Source organism: Leguminivora glycinivorella, chromosome 8, assembly GCF_023078275.1.
Source record: "Leguminivora glycinivorella isolate SPB_JAAS2020 chromosome 8, LegGlyc_1.1, whole genome shotgun sequence".
NCBI classification, from domain to species: domain Eukaryota; kingdom Metazoa; phylum Arthropoda; class Insecta; order Lepidoptera; family Tortricidae; genus Leguminivora; species Leguminivora glycinivorella.
In genome coordinates this window covers 22,534,725-22,558,370 of record NC_062978.1, presented here as the reverse complement: position 1 = coordinate 22,558,370, position 23,646 = coordinate 22,534,725, and the positions used below count along the sequence as shown (strand labels likewise).

Below are 23,646 nucleotides of genomic sequence, written 5' to 3'. Positions count from 1 at the left end.
TCGTGTGCATTTAACTGACCCTAAAAGACTGCCCGACATCGTTGCTTAGCAGCGGAATGTAACAACAATGACCGTTTGACAGTTGTGAACTTTATTTATAGTTTGGCCCAAACATTCGAAGTTTCTGAAATAAAAGTTGGTTTTATATTAAAAATATGAATTAAACTAACTTACTACCTACATTATCTACGAGGAATAAAATTATGACAGCCCCAAAGGTTCGTAGTATTCAAATATCTCCCATACAGTTTTAGGGATTCAGAATGGGTAATATTATTATAATCAAATTAAAATGATTAATTCATTAATATTCATTAGAGATTTCTGTTACTTGCGCTAACATAACCCGCAAAGCATGTCCTTGAATGCTTTTATTAATTAATTAGAAAAATATCATCATGTACCCATGTTTCCAGCTATTATATACAATAGAACAGCCCCATGGGTTGGGCGAGTTATACTTCGCGTGGCAGAAGGGTGAAGGCCGGTCGCTGCTCGCGACTACGGGGACAGATGCGACGGTGGCCGTACATGACCGCAGTGGGCAGCTAATGGAACGCATGAAGTTGCAAGGGTAGGTGTTATTTAATAAATTATTATAAAAACTTACTAAGGAAGGAAGATTTCACATGCTTTTATCATTTTACACACACTTAAGGTTTGAGTGAATTTGTGCAATAATATCACTACAATATTAATATTTATTACAATACTGAACTACAATATTGAGTCCATGGTTCATTTACACATATGGGTGTGTATAATTTAATGACGAGCCAAAACATACTGGCTGTGACATATGATTGTGTGTACAGTGATGTGCTTATATAATATGATATTCCTACCTAGATCTTTTTAGTGCCTTACAAGATTAGAATTTAATAATTCCTGAGACACACAACCTTGTATGACTTCTATCACAGAATATATAATAGTACAAGTACAGAAGGCCCACTGCTTTGAAGTTCACGAAATGCCGCCTTTTTAGATACCTACAAAATGATTACAAAGAAACGAGCCGCACATGCGCAGCGTCGGACGCTAGGGTTGCCTATGTATTAAAAAAATTAATACCCAGATAAAATGTTATGCTATTATATTCAGGTCTTGGGTACTTTCTAGGTATATACAGTATTTATATATTTTTGTTTAAATCCCAACGTCACAAGCCTGATTGAACGTTTCCGTAGGCCATAAATGACATATTCAATAGTAGATCTGTGTAAGATTGTCCTATTTTATTCGTAATGTTTGTTTAACTAAGCGTTATTAGCCATTCCACACGCGGATATCGCGTATGAACCTTTAAAAAAACTCGCGACGTATAGTAACAATAGAAAGTGCGAACAAGCGTTCCGTGAGAATGCGAGCCACCCCTGATTAGGCCGCGAACTCGCGGCTGCCCGCATGTACTTGTAGCGCGGCGATGGAATCGCGGAGTGAGCCGCCCCTGCTTCTATAGTAAATGAGGCTTAAGTATTCTAGTATGTTATTTTCAAACCTTGTAAGGTTTAATAACCACCTAGCTTTTGTCTGCTGTTTCGCTCGCGTTATATTCGAATTGTGGATTGCCCCATACCTTCTTCCACCCCCCACCCCCCATTTGATGGAAGTGGGAGGTTAGAGGGAGACAAAAAGTAGTCTATGTCACTCTCCATCCTTTCAACTATCACCACTTAAAAATCACACCAGTTTGTTGCTCCGTTTTGCCGTGAAAGACAGACAAACAAACAGACACACACACCTCCTATTTAGAAAATATTAGTATGGATTAATACAATACCCATTTTTCTCTTCAGCCTCTGTGCTGGAATGGAATGGGACAATGATGGTGACTACCTAGCGGCTATAACTCCGAACAGTAACTCCGTGTTACTCTGGGAATGCCATTCCAACAAGCGACTGAACGTGGAGACAGGGCTGCGGGAGGCACCTTCCTGCCTTGCCTGGGGTTACGGTGAACCAATGCTTGCTATTGGCACACAGAAGGGAAACCTCGCTTTGTATAATCATCATACCACGAAGTAAGTTGTTCATGAGTATTAATATTGATGCTCTGCTTTTAACGTGATAGGTCTCATTCTATTCGAATTTTTAGATGTCTAAGTGTCTCTAAATGCAACAACAAGTATATTTTATTCTGTTTAGAAATTCTAAGAATTTTAATTGCGGCAAAGAGAAAATAGGAAATGAGTGGCGATCAATTAAATCACAAGTTACATATTACCTCTTCTTTAAAACTTTCAACATGGGCAAGTAGGATAATGTATTGCGCAAGCTACTAGGCTATACCCGCATCATATGTACTGTAATTCTTTTCACTAATCTGAAGCGTTTAATATGAGGCTGTTTTATATATTTCGTTAATTAAAAGCTAGTAAGAATTTATATTTTTCCCAGACGAATACCAATAATAGGCAAGCACACAAAGAAAATAACAAGCGCAGCATGGAACAAGGACAACATCCTTGTCCTAGCATCAGAGGACAAGAGTCTCTCCATCAACAATGCGGACGGAGATACACTACGGGTCATCTCTCTGCGGGACACGCCCAACGACCTGCAGTGCTCTGAAATGAAGGCTGACGAACGAGTTCCGGGGGAGAACACGGTAACGTTTAATGGATAATTGGGTCGCCATGTAAGATCAGAAACATATATGAATAAGTAAGGGAACAAGGACAACATTCTCGTCTTCTCGTCCTAGCATCGGAGAACAAGAGTCTCTCCATTAACAATGCTGATGGGAACACACTGCGGGTCACATCCTTGCGCGACACGCCTAACGACCTGCAGTGTTCTGAAATGAAGGCTGACAAGCGAGTTCCGGTGGAGAACACTGCAATTATATTCAGGGGTTAAACACGTCTGTCAGGGTCGCCATGTAAGGCTGACTGAATGAAGTAATGAGCACTCATGACTGACTACATCTATAACTAACTACATCATACAAATATACCATTTAGACGGCTGCTTTAATGTCGTCTAAGATACCACCTGTTGACGGTTCCGTAGTTTTTTTATGAGATAGGAAGCTAACGAGTAGATAGGAAGGATCGACTGAGCAATCACCGCCGCCCATGGACACCTGAACCACCAGACGGGTTGCAGGTGCGGTGCCTTTATAAATAAATAAAATAAAAAATAAATATTGGGGACACCTTACACAGATCAACTTAGCCCCAAACTAAGCAAAGCTTGTACTATGGGTGCTAAGCGACGATATACATACTTATATAGATAAATACATACTTATATACATAGAAAACATCCATGACTCAGGAACAAATATCTGTGCTCATCACAAATAAATTCCCTTACCGGGATTCGAACCCAGGACCGCGGCTCAGCAGGCAGGGTCACTACCGACTGAGCCAGACCGGTCGTACCTACGCCCTTTTCTCGAAGGATAAATTTAAGTTTCATACGCCATAAGTCTTCAATTTCTATATTTAAAGTTGAGTTGTAATTTTTCTTAAATTTCAGATCAGCTTGGTAGTAGGCAAAAGGACTTTGTACCTGTACAATCTACTGAACCCGGATAATCCCATAGAACTAGCCTTCCAACAGCGATATGGTTCTATTGTCGCCTACAAGTGGTATGGGGATGGGTATATTCTTATAGGTAAGTACTCTAGTCACTATTTTTTTTTTTACACCTTACACAGATCAACTTAGCCCTAAATTAAGCAAAGCTTGTACTGGTGCTAAGCGACGATACAGTACCGGTCAAAAATTTAAGTTCACTCCTTGTTTTCAGTACAATTGACTGCTTTAGAGAGATAGTTTTTTGTAGTTCAGACGTCAAAATTTGTTTCGTAAACAATTTATATTTTATTTAACATCTGTTTCCCTCAAATCTTATAGGCTAAATAATTATTTGGCCTATATTATCTGGCTAAAACTGTGTTTCGTGTAAAGATGTGTCTCAATTAGTGGCAAAGGCAAGGCCATAAATATAACTAGCATTTTGCCGTCATGTTTATTAGATTTTAGTGAAAGAAAGGTACGGGAATTGTGTCTAACTAGTAAAACAAATCTCCACAAAACAATAAATATAAGTTGAAAACATATTTCGACTACCAAACCGAAGATAATTATCGTACAAAAGTACTCATTTGTACCGAAATCAAAGGGTGAACTCCACAGAACTTAATTTAGATAGAAGAAACAAATTCATATATTTGTATAGGGGCCGAGCGTGTCAAATTTTGTACTGAAGTTGATTCTTGCCTGTAATTTTAAATATGTCTCAGGCTCTTAATTGTTCATAATTTTTGTGTTGTTGCAATTGAATATCACGTAACGTGGCATTTTTTATGTTTTGGTTGACTTCAACTTACAAAAATTGACGCCCGAAAGCTGCAAGCTGCGAGTAAAGACGGACAACTCAGTGGATTTCACTGAGTTCATTTGACACGCTAAGTAGATACGTTTGCTTGATCTATGGTATATATGACATCTGTGGTGAACTCAAACTTTTGACCGGTACTGTATACATACTTATATAGATAGAAAACATCCATGACTCAGGAGCAAATATCAGTGCTCAATGTGCTCATCACACAAATAAATGCCCTTACCGGGATTCGAACCTAGGACCGCGGTTTAGCAGGCAGGGTCACTACCGACTAAGCCAGACCGGTCGTCAAAATAACCTATCAACTAACCTAATTAAAACGCCACGTTGTCAAGCTGTAAAGTTGTAATAAGGTAATCTCGAATAAAAGAAAGTATTCCGAGGTGTCTGTGTCTCCCTTGCGCTGTAACATGGGGTTCTTCAAGAAGCAGGTATATAGGATTCTCAAAGATCAGCAACGCATTAGTGGCTCCCCTGACGTTGCTTATGTCCATGGGCGACGATGACCGCTTCCCATCAGGCGGCTCGTCTGCTCGTTTGCTGGCTATATCTTAAAAAAAGGCAGGTATTCAGGTAAAGCTGAAAATCACCTTTTTAAACATCATATGATCATTTTCCTAATTACTTTAAGGCTGCTTTCAAAAAAAACGTCAAAAGAATGTAAAATTGATAGTTTTAGTCGGTGAAATACTACACTTTCCGTTATCCAATAGATTTATTTAATTCAAGTTCCAGTTAGAGCATCTTATTATCTTGATTTTTATAAGACTGGATTTTTGAAAACTCACTAAATTAATTATGAATTTTTCTCTAATGCACGTTTAGAAAAACGCACGTATAGAGCTGAATCAGTCGATCTTATTTGTAAAATTTGGACAATTTTGAATATTAAAACGGGTCAATTTATAATTCGTATATCCTGTACCACAATCATTTCAGACTAGATTTTTATTTTAAGTTTTTGAAAAAGAGTAAACTAGCCTAAGGCGAATTCAATTTTTTTCAGAAATTACCTAAAATTAAGTGACAATTTCTTTGAAAATCTACATCACATCGAAGTAAGTTTTGTACTAAATTAATCTGCAACGTTTACTTACTGTTATGCCTAAGTGATTATAAATTGCTATTATTGATTTTTGCCAATTTTTTGAAAACGAGCCTTCACCGGTACAATTATTACCACTTTTGGACATTTTCTCATATTTTTAACCGTCGCCTCATATCTCAAGAAGGACGGTTATCAAGTCGTCTGTATGTTTTTTTTTTTTTTATTTTTTATGTTTGTTCCTCGATATCTCCGTCGTTCCTGGACCGATTTTGAAAATTTTTTTTTTGATTGAATGTATATACATACAGATTGGTCCCATTTTTCTCAGAACCCAGTTCTGATGATGGGATCCTGGAGAAATCGAGGGAACTCCTCAAATCTGAAAGGCATACATATGGTGATTTTTGTGTTAATAAAGGAACAGCATGCATTTAGGTACGGAACAGTGACATTTGGTGCAGTGGAACTGCTGATGATGGCCAGAACGGAACTCTTCAAATCTGAACGGCACGCTTATAGTGACTTGGGTATTTTTATACGAACAGCATGCAATTTCGTACAGAACAGTGACATTTGGTGCAGTGGAATTTCTGATGATGGTCAGAACCGAACTCCTCAAATCTGAACGGCACGCTTATAGTGACTTTGGTATTTTTATAAGAACAGCATGCACTTTCGTCCAGAACAGTGACATTTGGTGCAGTGGAACTGCTGATGATGGCCAGAACCAAACTCCTCAAATCTGAACGGCACGCTTATAGTGACTTTGCCATTTTTATAAGAACAGCATGCACTTTCGTCCAGAACAGTGACATTTGGTGCAGTGGAATTTCTGATGATGGTCAGAACCGAACTCCTCAAATCTGAACGGCACGCTTATAGTGACTTTGGTATTTTTATAAGAACATCATGCACTTTCGTTCAGAACAGTGACATTTGGTGCAGTGGAACTGCTGATGATGGCCAGAACCAAACTCCTCAAATCTGAACGGCACGCTTATAGTGACTTTGCCATTTTTATAAGAACAGCATGCACTTTCATCCAGAACAGTGACATTTGGTGCAGTGGAATTTCTGATGATGGTCAGAACCGAACTCCTCAAATCTGAACGGCATACTTATAGTGACTTTGGTATTTTTATAAGAACAGCATGCACTTTCGTCCAGAACAGTGACATTTGGTGCAGTGGAACTGCTGATGATGGCCAGAACCAAACTCCTCAAACCTGAACGGCACACTCATAGTGACTTTGGTATTTTTGTAAGAAAAGCATGCATTTAAGTTCAGAACAGTGACATTTATTTAGTTATGTTTGTTAAGCATATGTTTTGAAGTCAAAGTTTGTCAAGCTTCGATTTCTTATAATATAATCGGATTCATGAGGAATTGAGGAAACTCCTCAAACCTTAACGTTATACGTATATTCATTTGTGTTTCCATCTAATAATTAAAGCATTAAAAGCAGTTTTAAAAAATACTTACACATTTCTACATAATCCAACATTCGCAAGTAGCTTTCACCAGAACCCGAAAGGCGACGGTTTTTTTTTTCTTAAAAATTATGTTAGACCAAGTAGAAAAAGTCCTATAATGTGATATATATTTATAAACTACTCGCAAAGCCCTTTAATTTGATACCACATACGGTATGATCGAGCGCTCGGTTGCGATTTCACTATTTTTAACACGAAAGCCCTCTTAAGTAGGTACGCTACTGATACTTACATCATTTCTCATTCTTGGTTTCTAGGGTTCAGTGCAGGCTTCGTCATAGCCATATCGACCCACATCAAAGAGGTGGGTGAAGAGTTATTCCAAGTGCGGAACCACAAGGAGAGCTTGACAGATGTCGCAGTGTTCAACGGGCAAGCCGCCTCGTGTGGCGACAGCCAGTGAGTTTTGTATTTTTGTTTTATTGCCTCTCTCTATCCTCGTTCGTTCTTGCCATATCAGCTCACTCCATCGTAGGCCACGTCTTTGCCTTTGGCTAGTCTGTGGCCAAGAGTAAGCCCATTTATAATTTAAAAAAAAAAAATATATCGACCTATATGAAAGAGGTGAGGAGTAATTCCAAGTGAAAGCCGCTTCGTGTGGCAACAGCCAATGAGTTTCATACTTTTGGTCTATTTCCTCTCTTAGAACTCTAAGAGACTCGTAGCCATTACGACATTTACGACATATCGTCACTACTTTGAAAAAAACTTGTATCTTCTGTCAATAAAACCGGCCAAGAACGTGTCGGGCCACGCTCAGTGTAGGGTTCCGTAGTTTTCCGTATTTTTCTCAAAAACTACTGAACCTATCAAGTTCAAAACAATTTTCCTAGAAATTTTTTATAAAGTTCTACTTTTGTGATTTTTTTCATATTTTTTAAACATGTGGTTCAAAAGTTAGAGGGGGGGGGGGGCGCACTTTTTTTCCTTTAGGAGCGATTATTTCTGAAAATATTAATATTATCAAAAAACGATCTTAGTAAACCCTTATTCATTTTTAAATACCTATCCAACAATATATCACATGTTGGGGTTGGAATGAAAAAAAAAAACCAGCCCCTATTTTACATGTAGGGGGGGGGGGGTACCCTAATAAAACATTTTTTTATTTTTTTTATTATTTTTGCACTTTGTTGGCGTGATTGATACCAAATTGGCGTACCAAATTTCAGCTTTCTAGTGATTACGGTTACTGAGATTATCCGCGGACGAACGGACGGACGGACGGACAGACAGACATGGCGAAACTATAAGGGTTCCTAGTTGACTACGGGACCCTAATGAAAAGAAAAATGTAATAAGTATGTATGGAATGCATATAGACTTATTGCGTTTTAACTTTGAGGAGCAGTGTGAGATACGAGATTTTTTAAAAGTAGTGACGATATATTAAAGAGATGGGGAGAGTTGTTCCAAGTGCGGAACCACAAGCCGCCTTGTGTGGCGTCAACCAGTGAGTTTCATACTTTTGTTTTATTTACTCTTTCTACAGGGTTTGTCATAGCCATATCGACCCACATCACATCAAAAGGTGGGTAAAGATTTATTCCAAGATCCGAAAAGAATATGCTATATTGCATGGACGCACTGTACAGAAAGAAACCGAAGATTGATGTTCGCTTTGGCTATTGTTTAAAAAGCACAAAATGACAAGTTTATAATTTGTCCATTTTATTAGTAAACGAACGTGTGATCTTGAAGCCTTCAAAGGAACTAATTTTGTCAATTTGCTCTCAAATTTAAAATTCCATCTGTTCCAGTTTGAAGCTGATATCAGTGTGGAACAACGGCGAAGTCTCCGGCTCAGTGCTGCCCCCCGGCGGCGCCGAGCGCTGCGAGTGGAGCTCGGACGGGCGCCTGTTGGCCACCGCCGGCCGCGCCTATCTCAACGTGTACGTGACAACCCTGCCGGCCTTGCACGCCGCCTACGGGACCAGGGTCATCACGCTCACGAGCCTGTCTGAGGCCACGTTGTACCAGTGCATCCCTGTCGGCGAGGACGAGGCTAGATGTGAGTGACTGAGATAGTTATAGTGTAGTAACAACCCTGCTCTGCACGCCGCCTACGGGACCAGGGTCATCACGCTCACGAGCCTGTCTGAGGCCACGCTCTACCAGTGCATCCCTGTCGGCGAGGACGAGGCTAGATGTGAGTGACTGAGATAGTTATAGTGTAGTAACAACCCTGCTCTGCACGCCGCCTACGGGACCAGGGTCATCACGCTCACGAGCCTGTCTGAGCCCACGCTGTACCAGTGCATCCCTGTCGGAGAGGACGAGGCTAGATGTGAGTGACTGTGATAGCTATAGTGTGGTAACAACCCTGCTCTGCACGCCGCCTACGGGACCAGGGTCATTACGCTCACCAGCCTGTCTGAGGCCACGCTGTACCAGTGCATCCCTGTCGGCGAGGACGAGGCTAGATGTGAGTGACTGAGATAGCTATAGTGTGGTAACAACCCTGCTCTGCACGCCGCCTACGGGACCAGGGTCATCACGCTCACCAGCCTGTCTGAGGCCACGCTGTACCAGTGCATCCCTGTCGGCGAGGACGAGGCTAGATGTGAGTGACTGAGATAGCTATAGTGTGGTAACAACCCTGCTCTGCACGCCGCCTACGGGACCAGGGTCATCACGCTCACCAGCCTGTCTGAGGCCACGCTGTACCAGTGCATCCCTGTCGGCGAGGACGAGGCTAGATGTGAGTGACTGAGATAGCTATAGTGTGGTAACAACCCTGCTCTGCACGCCGCCTACGGGACCAGGGTCATTACGCTCACCAGCCTGTCTGAGGCTACGCTGTACCAGTGCATCCCTGTCGGCGAGGACGAGGCTAGATGTGAGTGACTGAGATAGCTATAGTGTGGTAACAACCCTGCTCTGCACGCCGCCTACGGGACCAGGGTCATCACGCTCACCAGCCTGTCTGAGGCCACGCTGTACCAGTGCATCCCTGTCGGCGAGGACGAGGCTAGATGTGAGTGACTGAGATAGCTATTGTGTGGTAACAACCCTGCTCTGCACGCCGCCTACGGGACCAGGGTCATCACGCTCACCAGCCTGTCTGAGGCCACGCTGTACCAGTGCATCCCTGTCGGCGAGGACGAGGCTAGATGTGAGTGACACGCGTTCATTTGCTAACCGAATTGCGTTTATTTGTCTAATGAGTCCTTATGGCCACGGCCGGTTTCCATCCTTACTTGATAGATTAGATATTCCGCGAATTCGTACGAAGCACTTTGCTTCTTCTTTTCCTATACGCACTGCCAAGGAGTGGAATTCCTTGCCGGTAGCTGAAGCCGCCGCGGTAGTTTCAGAATGTGGGTCCCCGAATTAGCGTAAGTCGTTAACAAAAATTAACTCGCTGTCAGTTTTGTGACGACAATTAAGCATAATGAAAATGCCCATATATAATTTTAATTGTTCTAGCGGAGCCGACCGTCCTCGCGACGTACGCGCTACCCCTCGAACCGCAACTCCTCGCGCTCGGCTCGTCTCACATCATCAGCGCGCGCGACGCTCACGCCTGGCTGTACCCGCTCGGCGGCGGCGTCCCCGCGCAGAGACAGTACCCCGCCGCTGCGGACACGCTGCGGGCCGCCGGCGAGCACTGCGCCGCGCTGTGTGCCGGCCGCGCCGTGCTACACTCGGTATGTACAGCCAGCCCTGCTGTACCCGCGCGGAGACAGTACCCCGCCGCTGCGGACACGCTGCGGGCCGCCGGCGAGCACTGCGCCGCGCTGTGTGCCGGCCGCGCCGTGCTACACTCGGTATGTACAGCCAGCCCTGCTGTACCCGCGCGGAGACAGTACCCCGCCGCTGCGGACACGCTGCGGGCCGCCGGCGAGCACTGCGCCGCGCTGTGTGCCGGCCGCGCCGTGCTACACTCGGTATGTACAGCCAGCCCTGCTGTACCCGCGCGGAGACAGTACCCCGCCGCTGCGGACACGCTGCGGGCCGCCGGCGAGCACTGCGCCGCGCTGTGTGCCGGCCGCGCCGTGCTACACTCGGTATGTACAGCCAGCCCTGCTGTACCCGCGCGGAGACAGTACCCCGCCGCTGCGGACACGCTGCGGGCCGCCGGCGAGCACTGCGCCGCGCTGTGTGCCGGCCGCGCCGTGCTACACTCGGTATGTACAGCCAGCCCTGCTGTACCCGCGCGGAGACAGTACCCCGCCGCTGCGGACACGCTGCGGGCCGCCGGCGAGCACTGCGCCGCGCTGTGTGCCGGCCGCGCCGTGCTACACTCGGTATGTACAGCCAGCCCTGCTGTACCCGCGCGGAGACAGTACCCCGCCGCTGCGGACACGCTGCGGGCCGCCGGCGAGCACTGCGCCGCGCTGTGTGCCGGCCGCGCCGTGCTACACTCGGTATGTACAGCCAGCCCTGCTGTACCCGCGCGGAGACAGTACCCCGCCGCTGCGGACACGCTGCGGGCCGCCGGCGAGCACTGCGCCGCGCTGTGTGCCGGCCGCGCCGTGCTACACTCGGTATGTACAGCCAGCCCTGCTGTACCCGCGCGGAGACAGTACCCCGCCGCTGCGGACACGCTGCGGGCCGCCGGCGAGCACTGCGCCGCGCTGTGTGCCGGCCGCGCCGTGCTACACTCGGTATGTACAGCCAGCCCTGCTGTACCCGCGCGGAGACAGTACCCCGCCGCTGCGGACACGCTGCGGGCCGCCGGCGAGCACTGCGCCGCGCTGTGTGCCGGCCGCGCCGTGCTACACTCGGTATGTACAGCCAGCCCTGCTGTACCCGCGCGGAGACAGTTCGTGTCCTGTCACGGTCGCCATCCAATCACAGCGTCGGGTCAAGAATGACACCAAACATTGGATGCATACTTGCCGTTCCGCTAGGTGTCATCACTCATCAACGATGTTTCTGCAGGCTCGCTAAATATATTTAACTTTGTCGACAGATCGAGCCTTCTGACCCTGAGAACACAAAGCGAGACTCCATCACGTTTCCTGAGCCTCACATGCAGGACGCCGCCATCACGGACATACAGCTCACCAGCGATTTCTTCATATATGTTACTGACGTGAGTTACTTGAACGGTCACCGGCAATAACATCGCACGAAATGAAGACCGCATAAATATCTCACACAATCTTACCATGGTTGACTGGTCGAGAATACCACCTGGCATTAAGCCATTCATTGCCGAAGACGCGAATAAGCGTCACGATAATAGGCTACTTGACCCTTTTTCAAAGTATGTCTTATATTATTAATTACTGTCTAATTAAACGAAAAAAAATAGTACCATATTTTATTATGACTTAAAAACCCGCAAAAAAATTATTTAAAGTTTACTTTTACGTGATCAGGCAAAAACAACATCAGCCATATTAATCTATAGAATATCTATGACATGACGTCAGTATATTTAGAAAAAATATTTCACATTGTCACACCCGTGAAGAACTATGAATTTTAATACAATAGAGGTTGCTTCTATGGAGATCAGATTACTACCTCTAATTTCCATAGTTGATCTGAATTATGTGACGTCACTCCATTGGCCAACACCGTTTTCGGAGTCCATAATTAAAAAAAAACATAAACACATCTTTAATTAAAAATACGCAGTCATCACGCACTTTTAATGCCCGCAAGCTATAAATATTGATTTCTTAAGTCAAATACTACAGAAAACAATAACTTGATGTGCTAAATTCGATACGAGTCTAGTAGCCTATTGCGCGTGACGCGTAAATTGAATTGATACATTTTAACATAACTATTAAATAATATCTTATACGTAGAAGATCTTCTAAAATAAAAAAAATAAAAACTCTCTTATCGGTCTTATAAAACTTACATATAATTATAATCTCATTTCTAGAGCCATAAGAGGTGTAAAAATTTAATCCCGCCTTTTTTGTCCGATGGTAGGTACTGCCGGTGACTGTAGTGCATACACGTTAGTGACCTACAGAGAGTATGAATATTCAACCTGTGGCCCTATTCTTTAAGTAGAACCTCAAATTCGTTGTTTACAAAACTAATAAACATTTATCAATCTCATAATTTTCAATTCGTGTGTCAACAGCAAGGCCACATTGAGTACTTCGGCCTAGAGGAGTGGCGGACCTCCGTCCGCTACAAACACACTTGCGGGATACGTAACGTGTACTGCGACATTGGTACGTTATTTTTCATTACCTGTACGAGTGCGTTATTGAGCGAAGCGTTAGCGCCTTGAAATAGGATAACTTCCGAGGGGGGGGGGAAACCACTGCCTTTTTAGTACGTGATCTTTAAGCTGAGCCATCTATATCTACAGACGTGTAGATATGAGATTCAGCCTATCACAGCCTTCGCTAATGCTTTCATATTGCAATAGGCTAGTTTCCTACTAGTCAAATCAGCTTCTGTTTAAGAACTGTCAAAATTTGCTAATATGAAATTACTATGAAATACTGAGGAGTGACGTCACAGTCAATTCATTTACTTTATATCTTTATTTTTGATTTATTAAATAGAAATTATGTTTAACATAGCTAACTGTCCATTTGGAACTCAAGGCCAAACTGGCCTCTAAGAAGCTCGGGGTACTCAATAGAGCGAAACAGTACTTCACATCGGGTCACCGGCTTTTACTATACAAAGCACAGGTTCGACCACATATGGAGTACTGTTCTCATCTCTGGTCTGGGGCACCGAAATATCAACTTCTTCCACTTGACTCTATCCAACGCCGGGCAGTTCGTATTGTTGGCAATCCCGAACTCACAGTCGGTTTAGATCCTCTTAGCCTCCGGAGAGATGTTGGCTCTCTGTGCTTATTCTACCGTCTGTACAACGGGGAGTGTTCTGAAGAACTTTTTGACCTGGTGCCACCGTCGCGCTTTTATCACCGCACCTCCCGCCAAAGAAACAAAGTTCATCCTCACTTTCTAGATACGTGGCAAACCAAGAACAAACGGGCCTCTCGCTCATTTTTGCCCAGAACATGCAAGTTGTGGAATGAGCTACCTTCTGAGGTGTTCCCCTTGCGCTATGACATGGGGTTCTTCAAGAAGCAGGTATTTAGGGTTCTTAAAGGTCGGCAACGCATAGGTGACTCCCCTGATGTTGCTTATGTCCATGGGCGGCGATGACTGCTTTCCATCAGGCGGCTCGTCTGCTCGTTTGCTGCCTATTTCAAAAAAAAAAAAATATATATATTTCTTCTAATTTTGTGGTGCTTTATTTCGTGCACTGCATAAAATATTTTATTTTAAGTATAGGAAACTAGCCTATTCTCAACCGATTCTTGTGAAATGACCAGATTTTACATTTTATTAGACTTTTTTGTCGATCCAGTTATTAACTCCGTTGAATTATATTTATTTATTAATATTATTTCAGGCGGTACCCGCGCTTGCATCGTTGACGAGCGGCGCCGCGTGTTAGTCTACTGTCCTGCATCCGGCGAGATGTGTACCGTGCCAACAGTCACCGGACCGATCAAGTAACTAACGATTGAACAGGGCTTTGTGTGGGTTCAAAAGAACTTGCCAAGAGTAAGCCCATTTATAATAATAAAAAAAAAACTTGCGACAGGCGTATTCAATACAGATCGCCCGGCATGTCCAATCTCCTTAATTCCTACATCTATGATTACGGCATTACCTATTCTCGACGCCATGGTTCGCACTAAGCCCTCCACAATGTGCTAGGAACACCTACTGTGCAGAGTTTTGCGTTATATCCCCTATTGTTGTAAATCAATTGATGCGAATATCACAAAATTACCACCTAACATGACAATGTCCGTTATTCTAGAGGCGTAATCTGGGACATCTGTCTCTCCGAACGCAACGTGTTCGCCGTCCACACTCCGAGCGCCGTCCACACCTGTTATCTGAGCGCACATGGCACTGCCGGTCCACACGCGACACTCGTCCACACCACACCCGTGCCTCCGGACACAGCGCCGCTGTTACTGTTCTCCGGCGACGTGTACTGCTACGGGCCGCAGGGCGCGTGAGTCCACACTAGTCACTAGAGCGCGGCCACACGCGAGCCGCGTCCACACCGCACCCGTGCCTCTGGACACAGCGCCGCTGTTATTGTTCTCCGGCGACGTGTACTGCTACGGGCCGCAGGGCGCGTGAGTCCACACTAGTCACTAGAGCGCGGCCACACGCGAGCCGCGTCCACACCGCACCCGTGCCTCCGGACACAGCGTCGCTGTTACTGTTCTCCGGCGACGTGTACTGCTACGGGCCGCAGGGCGCGTGAGTCCACACTAGTCACTAGAGCGCGGCCACACGCGAGCCGCGTCCACACCGCACCCGTGCCTCCGGACACAGCGTCGCTGTTACTGTTCTCCGGCGACGTGTACTGCTACGGGCCGCAGGGCGCGTGAGTCCACACTAGTCACTAGAGCGCGGCCACACGCGAGCCGCGTCCACACCACACCCGTGCCTCCGGATACAGCGCCGCTGTTACTGTTCTCCGGCGACGTGTACTGCTACGGGCCGTAGGGCGCGTGAGTCCACACTAGTCACTAGTGCGCGGCCACACGCGAGCCGCGTCCACACCACACCCGTGCCTCCGGACACAGCGCCGCTGTTACTGTTCTCCGGCGACGTGTACTGCTACGGGCCGCAGGGCGCGTGAGTCCACACTAGTCACTAGAGCGCGGCCACACGCGAGCCGCGTCCACACCGCACCCGTGCCTCCGGACACAGCGCCGCTGTTACTGTTCTCCGGCGACGTGTACTGCTACGGGCCGCAGGGCGCGTGAGTCCACACTAGTCACTAGAGCGCGGCCACACGCGAGCCGCGTCCACACCGCACCCGTGCCACCGGACACAGCGCCGCTGTTACTGTTCTCCGGCGACGTGTACTGCTACGGGCCGCAGGGCGCGTGAGTCCACACTAGTCACTAGAGCGCGGCCACACGCGAGCCGCGTCCACACCGCACCCGTGCCTCCGGACACAGCGCCGCTGTTACTGTTCTCCGGCGACGTGTACTGCTACGGGCCGCAGGGCGCGTGAGTCCACACTAGTCACTAGAGCGCGGCCACACGCGAGCCGCGTCCACACCGCACCCGTGCCTCCGGACACAGCGCCGCTGTTACTGTTCTCCGGCGACGTGTACTGCTACGGGCCGCAGGGCGCGTGAGTCCACACTAGTCACTAGAGCGCGGCCACACGCGAGCCGCGTCCACACCGCACCCGTGCCTCCGGACACAGCGCCGCTGTTACTGTTCTCCGGCGACGTGTACTGCTACGGGCCGCAGGGCGCGTGAGTCCACACTAGTCACTAGAGCGCGGCCACACGCGAGCCGCGTCCACACCGCACCCGTGCCTCCGGACACAGCGCCGCTGTTACTGTTCTCCGGCGACGTGTACTGCTACGGGCCGCAGGGCGCGTGAGTCCACACTAGTCACTAGAGCGCGGCCACACGCGAGACGCGTCCACACCGCACCCGTGCCACACCGTAGCCGTGCGTGGTAGTACGACACCTTTTATTTAGGGGGGAACGACACCGCGGAATCACACATCTGCTTCGTCCACAAAACCAATGTACCGTCATCTGCTTCGATCCCAGCTCGCCGTTAGTGAAGCAACGCCGGAGTAGGTTTAATGGGTAGGGCTAAGTTTCCCCCCTCTCGCTAGGGGAGGAAAAAGAATCGGCGAGTCCCACACATGGGGTGTAACTGCATTCCCAGACCATTAAAAAAGGCACAACATTGCTCTTACGGCCCAGCCACGACATTGGTCTAAGCGCGTCAGCGGTGAGCGGCAGCCATACGTGCGAATGAAAAGTCCCATCGCTGTGTCTCGCTCCAATGTATGGCCGCCGCTCGCCGCTGTCGCGCTTAGACCAATGTCGTGGCTGAGCCTTTATTGTTATCTGCTTCTCAGGGAGTACTGTACACACCTTCTACTTTAGCGTATAGCGCTGAGATTAGATTGGACACAAAAACTACGGACGATCGAATAGAGTACCTATATCTGTTACCTCTTAACAAATATGTGAAAGATTTGATTCAATTTACGTGTGCAAAGTTTTTTTTAATTTAAATTTCTCTTTCATTTTCTAGTGTCCTGAAAATCCCCCTCGACTCCCACAACACGAGCGGCTTAGCCGATCCGGACCCAGAGAAACGCCTCGCGAACCAACGGAAACATATCGAGAAGCTCCTCCTGCTGAGGAGGTTCAATGAAGCCTGGCTGTTCTGTGACGCTGTGGACGAAGAAGGCTTGTGGAGGAAACTGGGGGAAGCGGCTATAGCTGAACTTAATGTTGAATTCGGTGAGAACCTTGTGGAGATAGATTTTAGGTTGTAGGTTATGCATCGGGAAGTTGTCGAGAAACTTCTACTGCTGAGGTTTAATGAAGCCTGGCTGTTCTGTGACGCTGTGGTCGAGGAAGGCTTGTGGAGGAAACTGGGGGAAGCGGCTATAGCTGAACTTAATGTTGAATTCGGTGAGAACCTTGTGGAGATAGATTTTAGGTTGTAGGTTATGCATCGGGAAGTGGTCGAGAAGCTTCTACTGCTGAGGTTTAATGAAGCCTGGCTGTTCTGTGACACTGTGGACGAAGAAGGCTTGTGGAGGAAACTGGGGGAAGCGGCTATAGCCGAACTTAATGTTGAATTTGGTGAGAATCTTGTGTAGATAGATTTTAGGTAAATTTGTAGGTTATGCATAGGGAAGTTGTCGAGAAACTTCTACTGCTGAGGTTTAATGAAGCCTGGCTGTTCAGTGACAAAAGCTGGGAGAAGCGGCTATAGCTGCGCTTAATGTTGAGTTCGGTAAGGATCTGATAGACAGATTAATGTTGATATTCGCAGGTTAAACAAATGGAAGCACATCTATTGGAGGTAGAGGAAGTTAGGTATAGAGAAGGTTGTTTTGCATTCTTACAAAAATCTAATTATATTTTCAGCTATTTGTGTGTACACGCGGTTGAGCGACGTTGCAATGGTTTGGGCGCTGGAAGACGCTTTGCATATTGAAGATCTTTCTATTTTGTGGTAAGACTGATTTTTCCAATTTCTCCCTATTTTACAATACAATACCTCTACAATACTTTTGTAACTCTTAACTAGTAACACTTTCTGCTATGATATTTTTTTAAATAATAGTACATTACATCAGAGGCCGGGAAAATGAGGATTTCCGGCCAAGTGGGTATATACGGCCGAGCGAGCGTGCGAGCGAGGCCGGATAGGGATACGAGGCCGGGAATCCGTTTTCACGCCGAGGCATGTATAGTGCTTTAAATGAAATGCTCTAAAGGACAATATTTTATAAAAAAAAGTTACTTTGCAGGCCTAGGCCTAAAAAATAATATGAAATCCCTTTACAGTCCTCTCGAGTTGTTGCGCCCAAAAAGCGATACTTCCCAGCCCATTTTAAGGAACGTAAAGACAATATTTCATTGCATGTTTGAGAAAAATTATATTTTATGTCAATTTACTTACGAGAAAAGTTTGTGCCCAATTCAATTGAACTGTTTTACTTTTGATACCATAAGCATTTGATTCGTGACCAGTGGTGATGAAATAAAGACACGATATCCGAGTTGCCTATTCGGACGTATTTTTTGTTATTTGGTTAACCCTACTATACTTTGTGCAGTGGCATGCTGTCGGCGTGTTTGAACCAGGGCGAGGCGGCGGCGCGCTGGCTGGAAGGCGCGGCGCACGGCTCGCTGCCGGCCCTGGAGCTGCACTGCGCGCGCGGCCGCTGGGGCTCCGCGCACACGCTCGCGCTGCGGGCCTGCCCTGCCGCCGCGCCGCTGGTAGCCCTGCACCGCGCGCGACACACCGAGCTGCTGTAAGTGTTACATTAGTCCAAGGCGACAGCTGCGAGCGCCGGTCATAGGTTGGAGCGAGACGCAGCGATGGGACCTTACCTACACCTGTGGCCGCGAGTGCTGGGGACAGGGCACGAGCGACACTGCGACTCTGAACTTCTGCAGGCCTGCCCCGCCTTTGGTAGCCCTGCACCGCGCGCGACACGCCGAGCTGCTGTGAGTGTTACGATCGCGACAGCGGCGAACGGTGGCCATAGGTTGGAGCGAGACGCAGCGATGGGACCTTTCATTCCTGTGGCCGTGAGTACTAGAGATTCTAGGGACCCTACAGGGCGGGATCGACACTGTGACTGGGGCTCCAGCACACGCCCTTTCTCGTGTTTTTGGGTTCATTTAGAATCAACAGCGTCATTTTACGTAACTTATCGTGTCTGTTCCATTACGTTACACTTTAAATATATTTTCGTCTAGATCTACTGATCTACTTCTAATAACTAAATTCTCTGAATTCTACTTTTTATAACTAAATTCTCTCTCCGACAGAGCCGACTACCACGAAGCCCTCTCCTTCTACGAACAAAGCATCATGACCGACGATGGCACCGCCAAAGTGAAAGAACACAACGAAAAGTGCGAGGCCGGCATCGCTCGCATGGCCATCCGCTGTGGTGACGTCATGCGGGGCGTCACTACCGCCATGAAGCATGCCCACGACATCGAGCTACTCAAAGGTTTACTTATTATGTTACTTGCTTATTCAAACCGTAAAGAAAACAACATTTAATTTATTCCATTTCGCGTTAGTACCCTTACCCTGTCAACAAACGGCCTTAATGCATCAATAGCCGGTTCACACTGACCGAGCAGCCTCGCAAGGTCATTGCCTCACGCAGAAAATGTCCGTTTTCGCGTGGCAGGACGTTTGCCTCACAGATGGCGGCAGTTCTGCACGAGTGCACATATTACCGTGATTAGTGAATGATTTACTTTCCTTTATAATCCCTATCCAAAAGAAAATTCGAAAACCTCGAATCACGTGCCACGGGAATAAATATGTGTGAATTATTTTGTGAGCATCTGTGGGCCGCCATTTTGGCGAGCAAAGTGGCTCGGGCAAGGTAAACAATAAACATTCACGGTAGTTTTGCACGCGAGGCATCGCCTCGCGAGGCTGCTCTGTCAGTATAGACCCGGCTTTATTTGCAGATAAGCCTGTTGAAATAGGCAGAGTGCCATAGGTATAATGTCTCCAACCTATCTCCTAACACTCCCCTTAATACTCAAGTACAGTTTCTTATAGATGATTAACCTACGTGCTGAGAGCAGGCAATCCCTTATCGTATGGAGAGGCGGTTTATCTGTATTCAACTACTACGTTGTCTACGTGATCAACGTGTAGGAATGTCTACTAGCCTATCACACTGTCATGATTGTTTTAATTATTGTATATTTTTCAATGAAACAAATGTTATCTTTTTAGATTGCGCCCAGCTGCTAGAAGACGAGAAACAGTACAACCACGCAGCGGCCCTATACGACCACGCCGGAAACACTGAGAAGGCCGCCTATCTCTACATCAAACTCAAGTCCTGGCTCAAAGTCGAAGCCCTACTCCCCAAAATCAACTCCCCGAGCATCCACATACAGTACGCTAAAGCCAAAGAGGCCGAAGGGAGGTACCATGACGCGTTGAAATCATATTTAAAAGCTGGTGACTATGAGGCGGCTATAAGGCTTAATTTGGAGAAGTTGGACGATATAGATGAGGCGGTCAATCTGGTGCAGGAAACTAAGTCGGTGCAGGGGGCGAAGATGGTGGCGAATTACTTCCAGAATAGGTATACGCCAATTATTTCATAATTAATTTTGTATTGTTAATTCTGCTAATTCATTTCATTACCCACAAAATATTACGTTACTCACGTATTGTGTTTTGACGAAGCTGTTGGCGTCAATCAATAATACTTTGATTGAAAATTAAGCCGTTTCATGATATTAAGCCAATAGGGTACATTTTCTGCATTATACGACCAACACAGTTTGTTCTGTGACAATATTGGCAATGAATATACTTTTCTTTACAGTGATGATCCATCATCTGCGATCAAGTTCTTGGTGATGTCGCTATGCTACGACGAGGCGTTCCAACTCGCTAGGAAAAACGGAAAGCTGCATTTGTATGGGGAAATCCTGATACAGACATCACAGGCGAGACCGGAGGATTTCAGGTACAAATATATTTAGATTTAATAGAGAAGCGTTCTTTCCTTCTCCTATGTAGTAATGCACGTGGAGCATAAGAACGCTTCTTTCATGGAATGTTCCTTATGACGCTCATATTGTTATACTCAAAATACCAAGTTATCTTTGACGAACAGTAACCAGCCAGTAATTTTTCCTTCAGGTCATTGGCACTGCATTTCGAAGGCGAGAAGAACCACCTGCTAGCCGGGAAATTCTTCTTCCACGCGGGAGAATACAGCAAGGCCATGTCCCATCTACTCAAGACGGGAGGGGAGGAGGACGAAGCCATCAGCATCGCTATAGATGCAGCAGCCGCCTCTGATGATGACAGACTCACTCGAAGGTTAGCCAAAAAAAGTTGTTTTGACTTTTCGTCACCTTGGACAGAGAGGATCGAGTATTATAGAGAGTTACTGTCAAAGTAAAATGTGTAATCACAGTGCATAGACTGCCATCTCTCGACACAGGCTTTAAACTTTTGAACCTCAGTTTTGACAATTTGGCCCATATGCTTAGCTTGATATGTGTTAAAATGTCAAATATTAATATTAGCGCCATCTAGCCGAGTGTTCCCCAAAGGTGTAATGCCATCTAGGCTACCGTACCTTTTTCTCTATGGCTTTGAGGTACGTGTTTTTCTTAGACTTAATTGTACTTTATTACTACTTAATTAGTCTTAAATATATGAAAGAAGCGCGTACCTTCCTACACACAGTCTAACCTCGTGTAGGCGAACGCGTACCATGCTTGTACAGATGTACTGCGAAAAGATTTGCCTTCGTATTGTTACGAAAACGTACGAACGTGTCATGCTATTTCAGTCGGTGTCAGTACAAGATGTACTGACACCGACTGAACTAGCATAACAAATACGAACGTTTCCGAAGGAAACCCTTTTTGCACTACATCTGTATGAGTGAGATATGACAGGTCGACTGGTCGTGTTCTTGACAGGCGGTAACTGTGAGGTAACCGAGCAGGGAGTGACCATACTGTACGAAAGTACTCTTTATTATACTGTGACTTTACAGAGTTTGTGTTGACAAATTTCGAAGTTTATTCGTCTGGAAGATATCAGGTATGGTTAGAATGTAGGTTCTAGCATTCTTTTGACACTTATGTGTGTTTTTATTTGCGCAGGCTGATAGAGTACCTGCTGGGCGAAACGGACGGTACACCACGGGAGCCCAAACACCTGTTCCGGCTCTACATGGCCAAGCGGCAGTTTGCGGAAGCAGCCAAGACTGCGGTAAGTTACGCTACTTTTGGTTATACTTTGTTGTTGCAAAAAAGCAATAGCCCTCAACTTCATAGGTGTTACATACGCGTTGCCGATACTTACATACCCCGTTGAGTTCTGGCGACCGGTTTTTGATCCTAATGATTTATGGAAGAGGGGTCCCTAAACTCCCTATTGGTTCCCATAAAGCCATAAATTCATAATACATATATCGTTTGTCCACATTTGCGTTACTCATAATTTGCTTTTTCTCAGAAACGCATAACTTTCCAGGATTGCCATAAAACAAACCTAACCTAACCTATCTATATGTAAACTTTTGTGAAAACCCTGAAATGTTAACCGTTTCAGAATTATTACTAATGATAATCTAGCAATCATTTCATTATGAATTTTTATCATTATGTCAAACAAAGGGACTTCATAGGTGTTACATAGGCGTTGCTGACACTAACTTGACTCACGTTGAGTTCTGACATCCGGTTTTTGTTCCTAGTGCAAGAGTGGTTTATGGAAGCGTGATGGAGAGAGGCTACCGTGTCGTTGGCCACGGAGCAAAGAATTGTTATATTGGCTTCGCTAACCGGCTGCTAGGCATTTACGTTGACATGTGCGAACCAGATTTTTGTTCAAACTTGTTATGCAGATATTATAAAAACCTTTTGCGTGACAGGTGATAATAGCGGGTGCAGAGTGCCGCAGCGGTAACTACCGCGCGGCGCGTGACGTTCTACGCGCCATGTGCGTGTCGCTGCGCGCGCGCGGCCTGGCCGTGCCGCGCGACATGCGCCACGCCGCCGCCACGCTGCACGCCTACATACTGGTACTGTGTTTAGATATCTTGAGAGCTAGAGTCTGGCTAATGAAAGTTGAACCCAGTATTTTTTTAAAACAGCAACTCTGGATGTCATATCATCGATTGTCATCTGTCAGTGTGACTGTCACTTTAACGAATTTTGGTAAAAGTTAACAGCGAAATCTATAAATAATAATGAATAACACTATAAAAATTAGTAAAGTAAGTGCTGTAAATAAATTAGAAATAATAAAAAAAGAAACCATGTTATTAATGTGTTGCCAGCTCCAATTTTTTTGAAATTGCCACGTTTTTTCGGGATCTACTTTCATTAGCCAGACTCTAAAGGTGAGACCAATGGAGATGTCATGCTGTGGTGTGGTCGCGCATTCGTTGCTAATCTTGGCAGTGACGTTAAAGCGCATCACCAGCGCTTTTAGTAATAAAAACGCTGACAACACCTAACACCTAGGAAAGGAAGAGATGATGATGTTGAGGAGGAGTTAAGAAATCCACATTACAATTGGTGTCATGACCAGGATTTCATGTGTTTTTTCCACCGGGACTTTGCAGTTATATTTCAATTCTTTCAGGTGCGCACTCACGTACGACGCGGTCGTCACGAACTAGCGGCGCAGCTGCTGTGTCGCACCGCAAAAGACGTCAGCTTTTTCCCCACACACCAACGTACGTATT

At 46.1% G+C, this 23,646-nt stretch overlaps 1 protein-coding gene across 1 annotated transcript in view; it reads left to right on the top strand.

The window, feature by feature from the left end:
• The first annotated feature begins 93 nt into the window (after positions 1-93).
• LOC125229253 (WD repeat-containing protein 19) overlaps positions 94-23,646 on the top strand; it is a 42,559-nt gene continuing 19,006 nt past the window's right edge. Inside the window, exons 1-22 of the mRNA XM_048134071.1 lie at positions 94-218; positions 417-574; positions 1,800-2,024; positions 2,401-2,611; positions 3,487-3,625; positions 7,160-7,301; positions 8,663-8,913; positions 10,332-10,552; positions 11,821-11,943; positions 12,958-13,051; positions 14,259-14,361; positions 14,676-14,876; positions 16,950-17,161; positions 17,798-17,885; positions 18,493-18,690; positions 19,214-19,401; positions 20,151-20,508; positions 20,755-20,898; positions 21,075-21,257; positions 22,055-22,163; positions 22,828-22,977; positions 23,544-23,637. Coding sequence (XP_047990028.1) covers positions 204-218; positions 417-574; positions 1,800-2,024; positions 2,401-2,611; positions 3,487-3,625; positions 7,160-7,301; positions 8,663-8,913; positions 10,332-10,552; positions 11,821-11,943; positions 12,958-13,051; positions 14,259-14,361; positions 14,676-14,876; positions 16,950-17,161; positions 17,798-17,885; positions 18,493-18,690; positions 19,214-19,401; positions 20,151-20,508; positions 20,755-20,898; positions 21,075-21,257; positions 22,055-22,163; positions 22,828-22,977; positions 23,544-23,637 — 3,607 coding nt within the window. The 5' untranslated portion in view covers positions 94-203. The remainder of the gene's footprint in view (positions 219-416; positions 575-1,799; positions 2,025-2,400; positions 2,612-3,486; positions 3,626-7,159; positions 7,302-8,662; positions 8,914-10,331; positions 10,553-11,820; positions 11,944-12,957; positions 13,052-14,258; positions 14,362-14,675; positions 14,877-16,949; positions 17,162-17,797; positions 17,886-18,492; positions 18,691-19,213; positions 19,402-20,150; positions 20,509-20,754; positions 20,899-21,074; positions 21,258-22,054; positions 22,164-22,827; positions 22,978-23,543; positions 23,638-23,646) is intronic.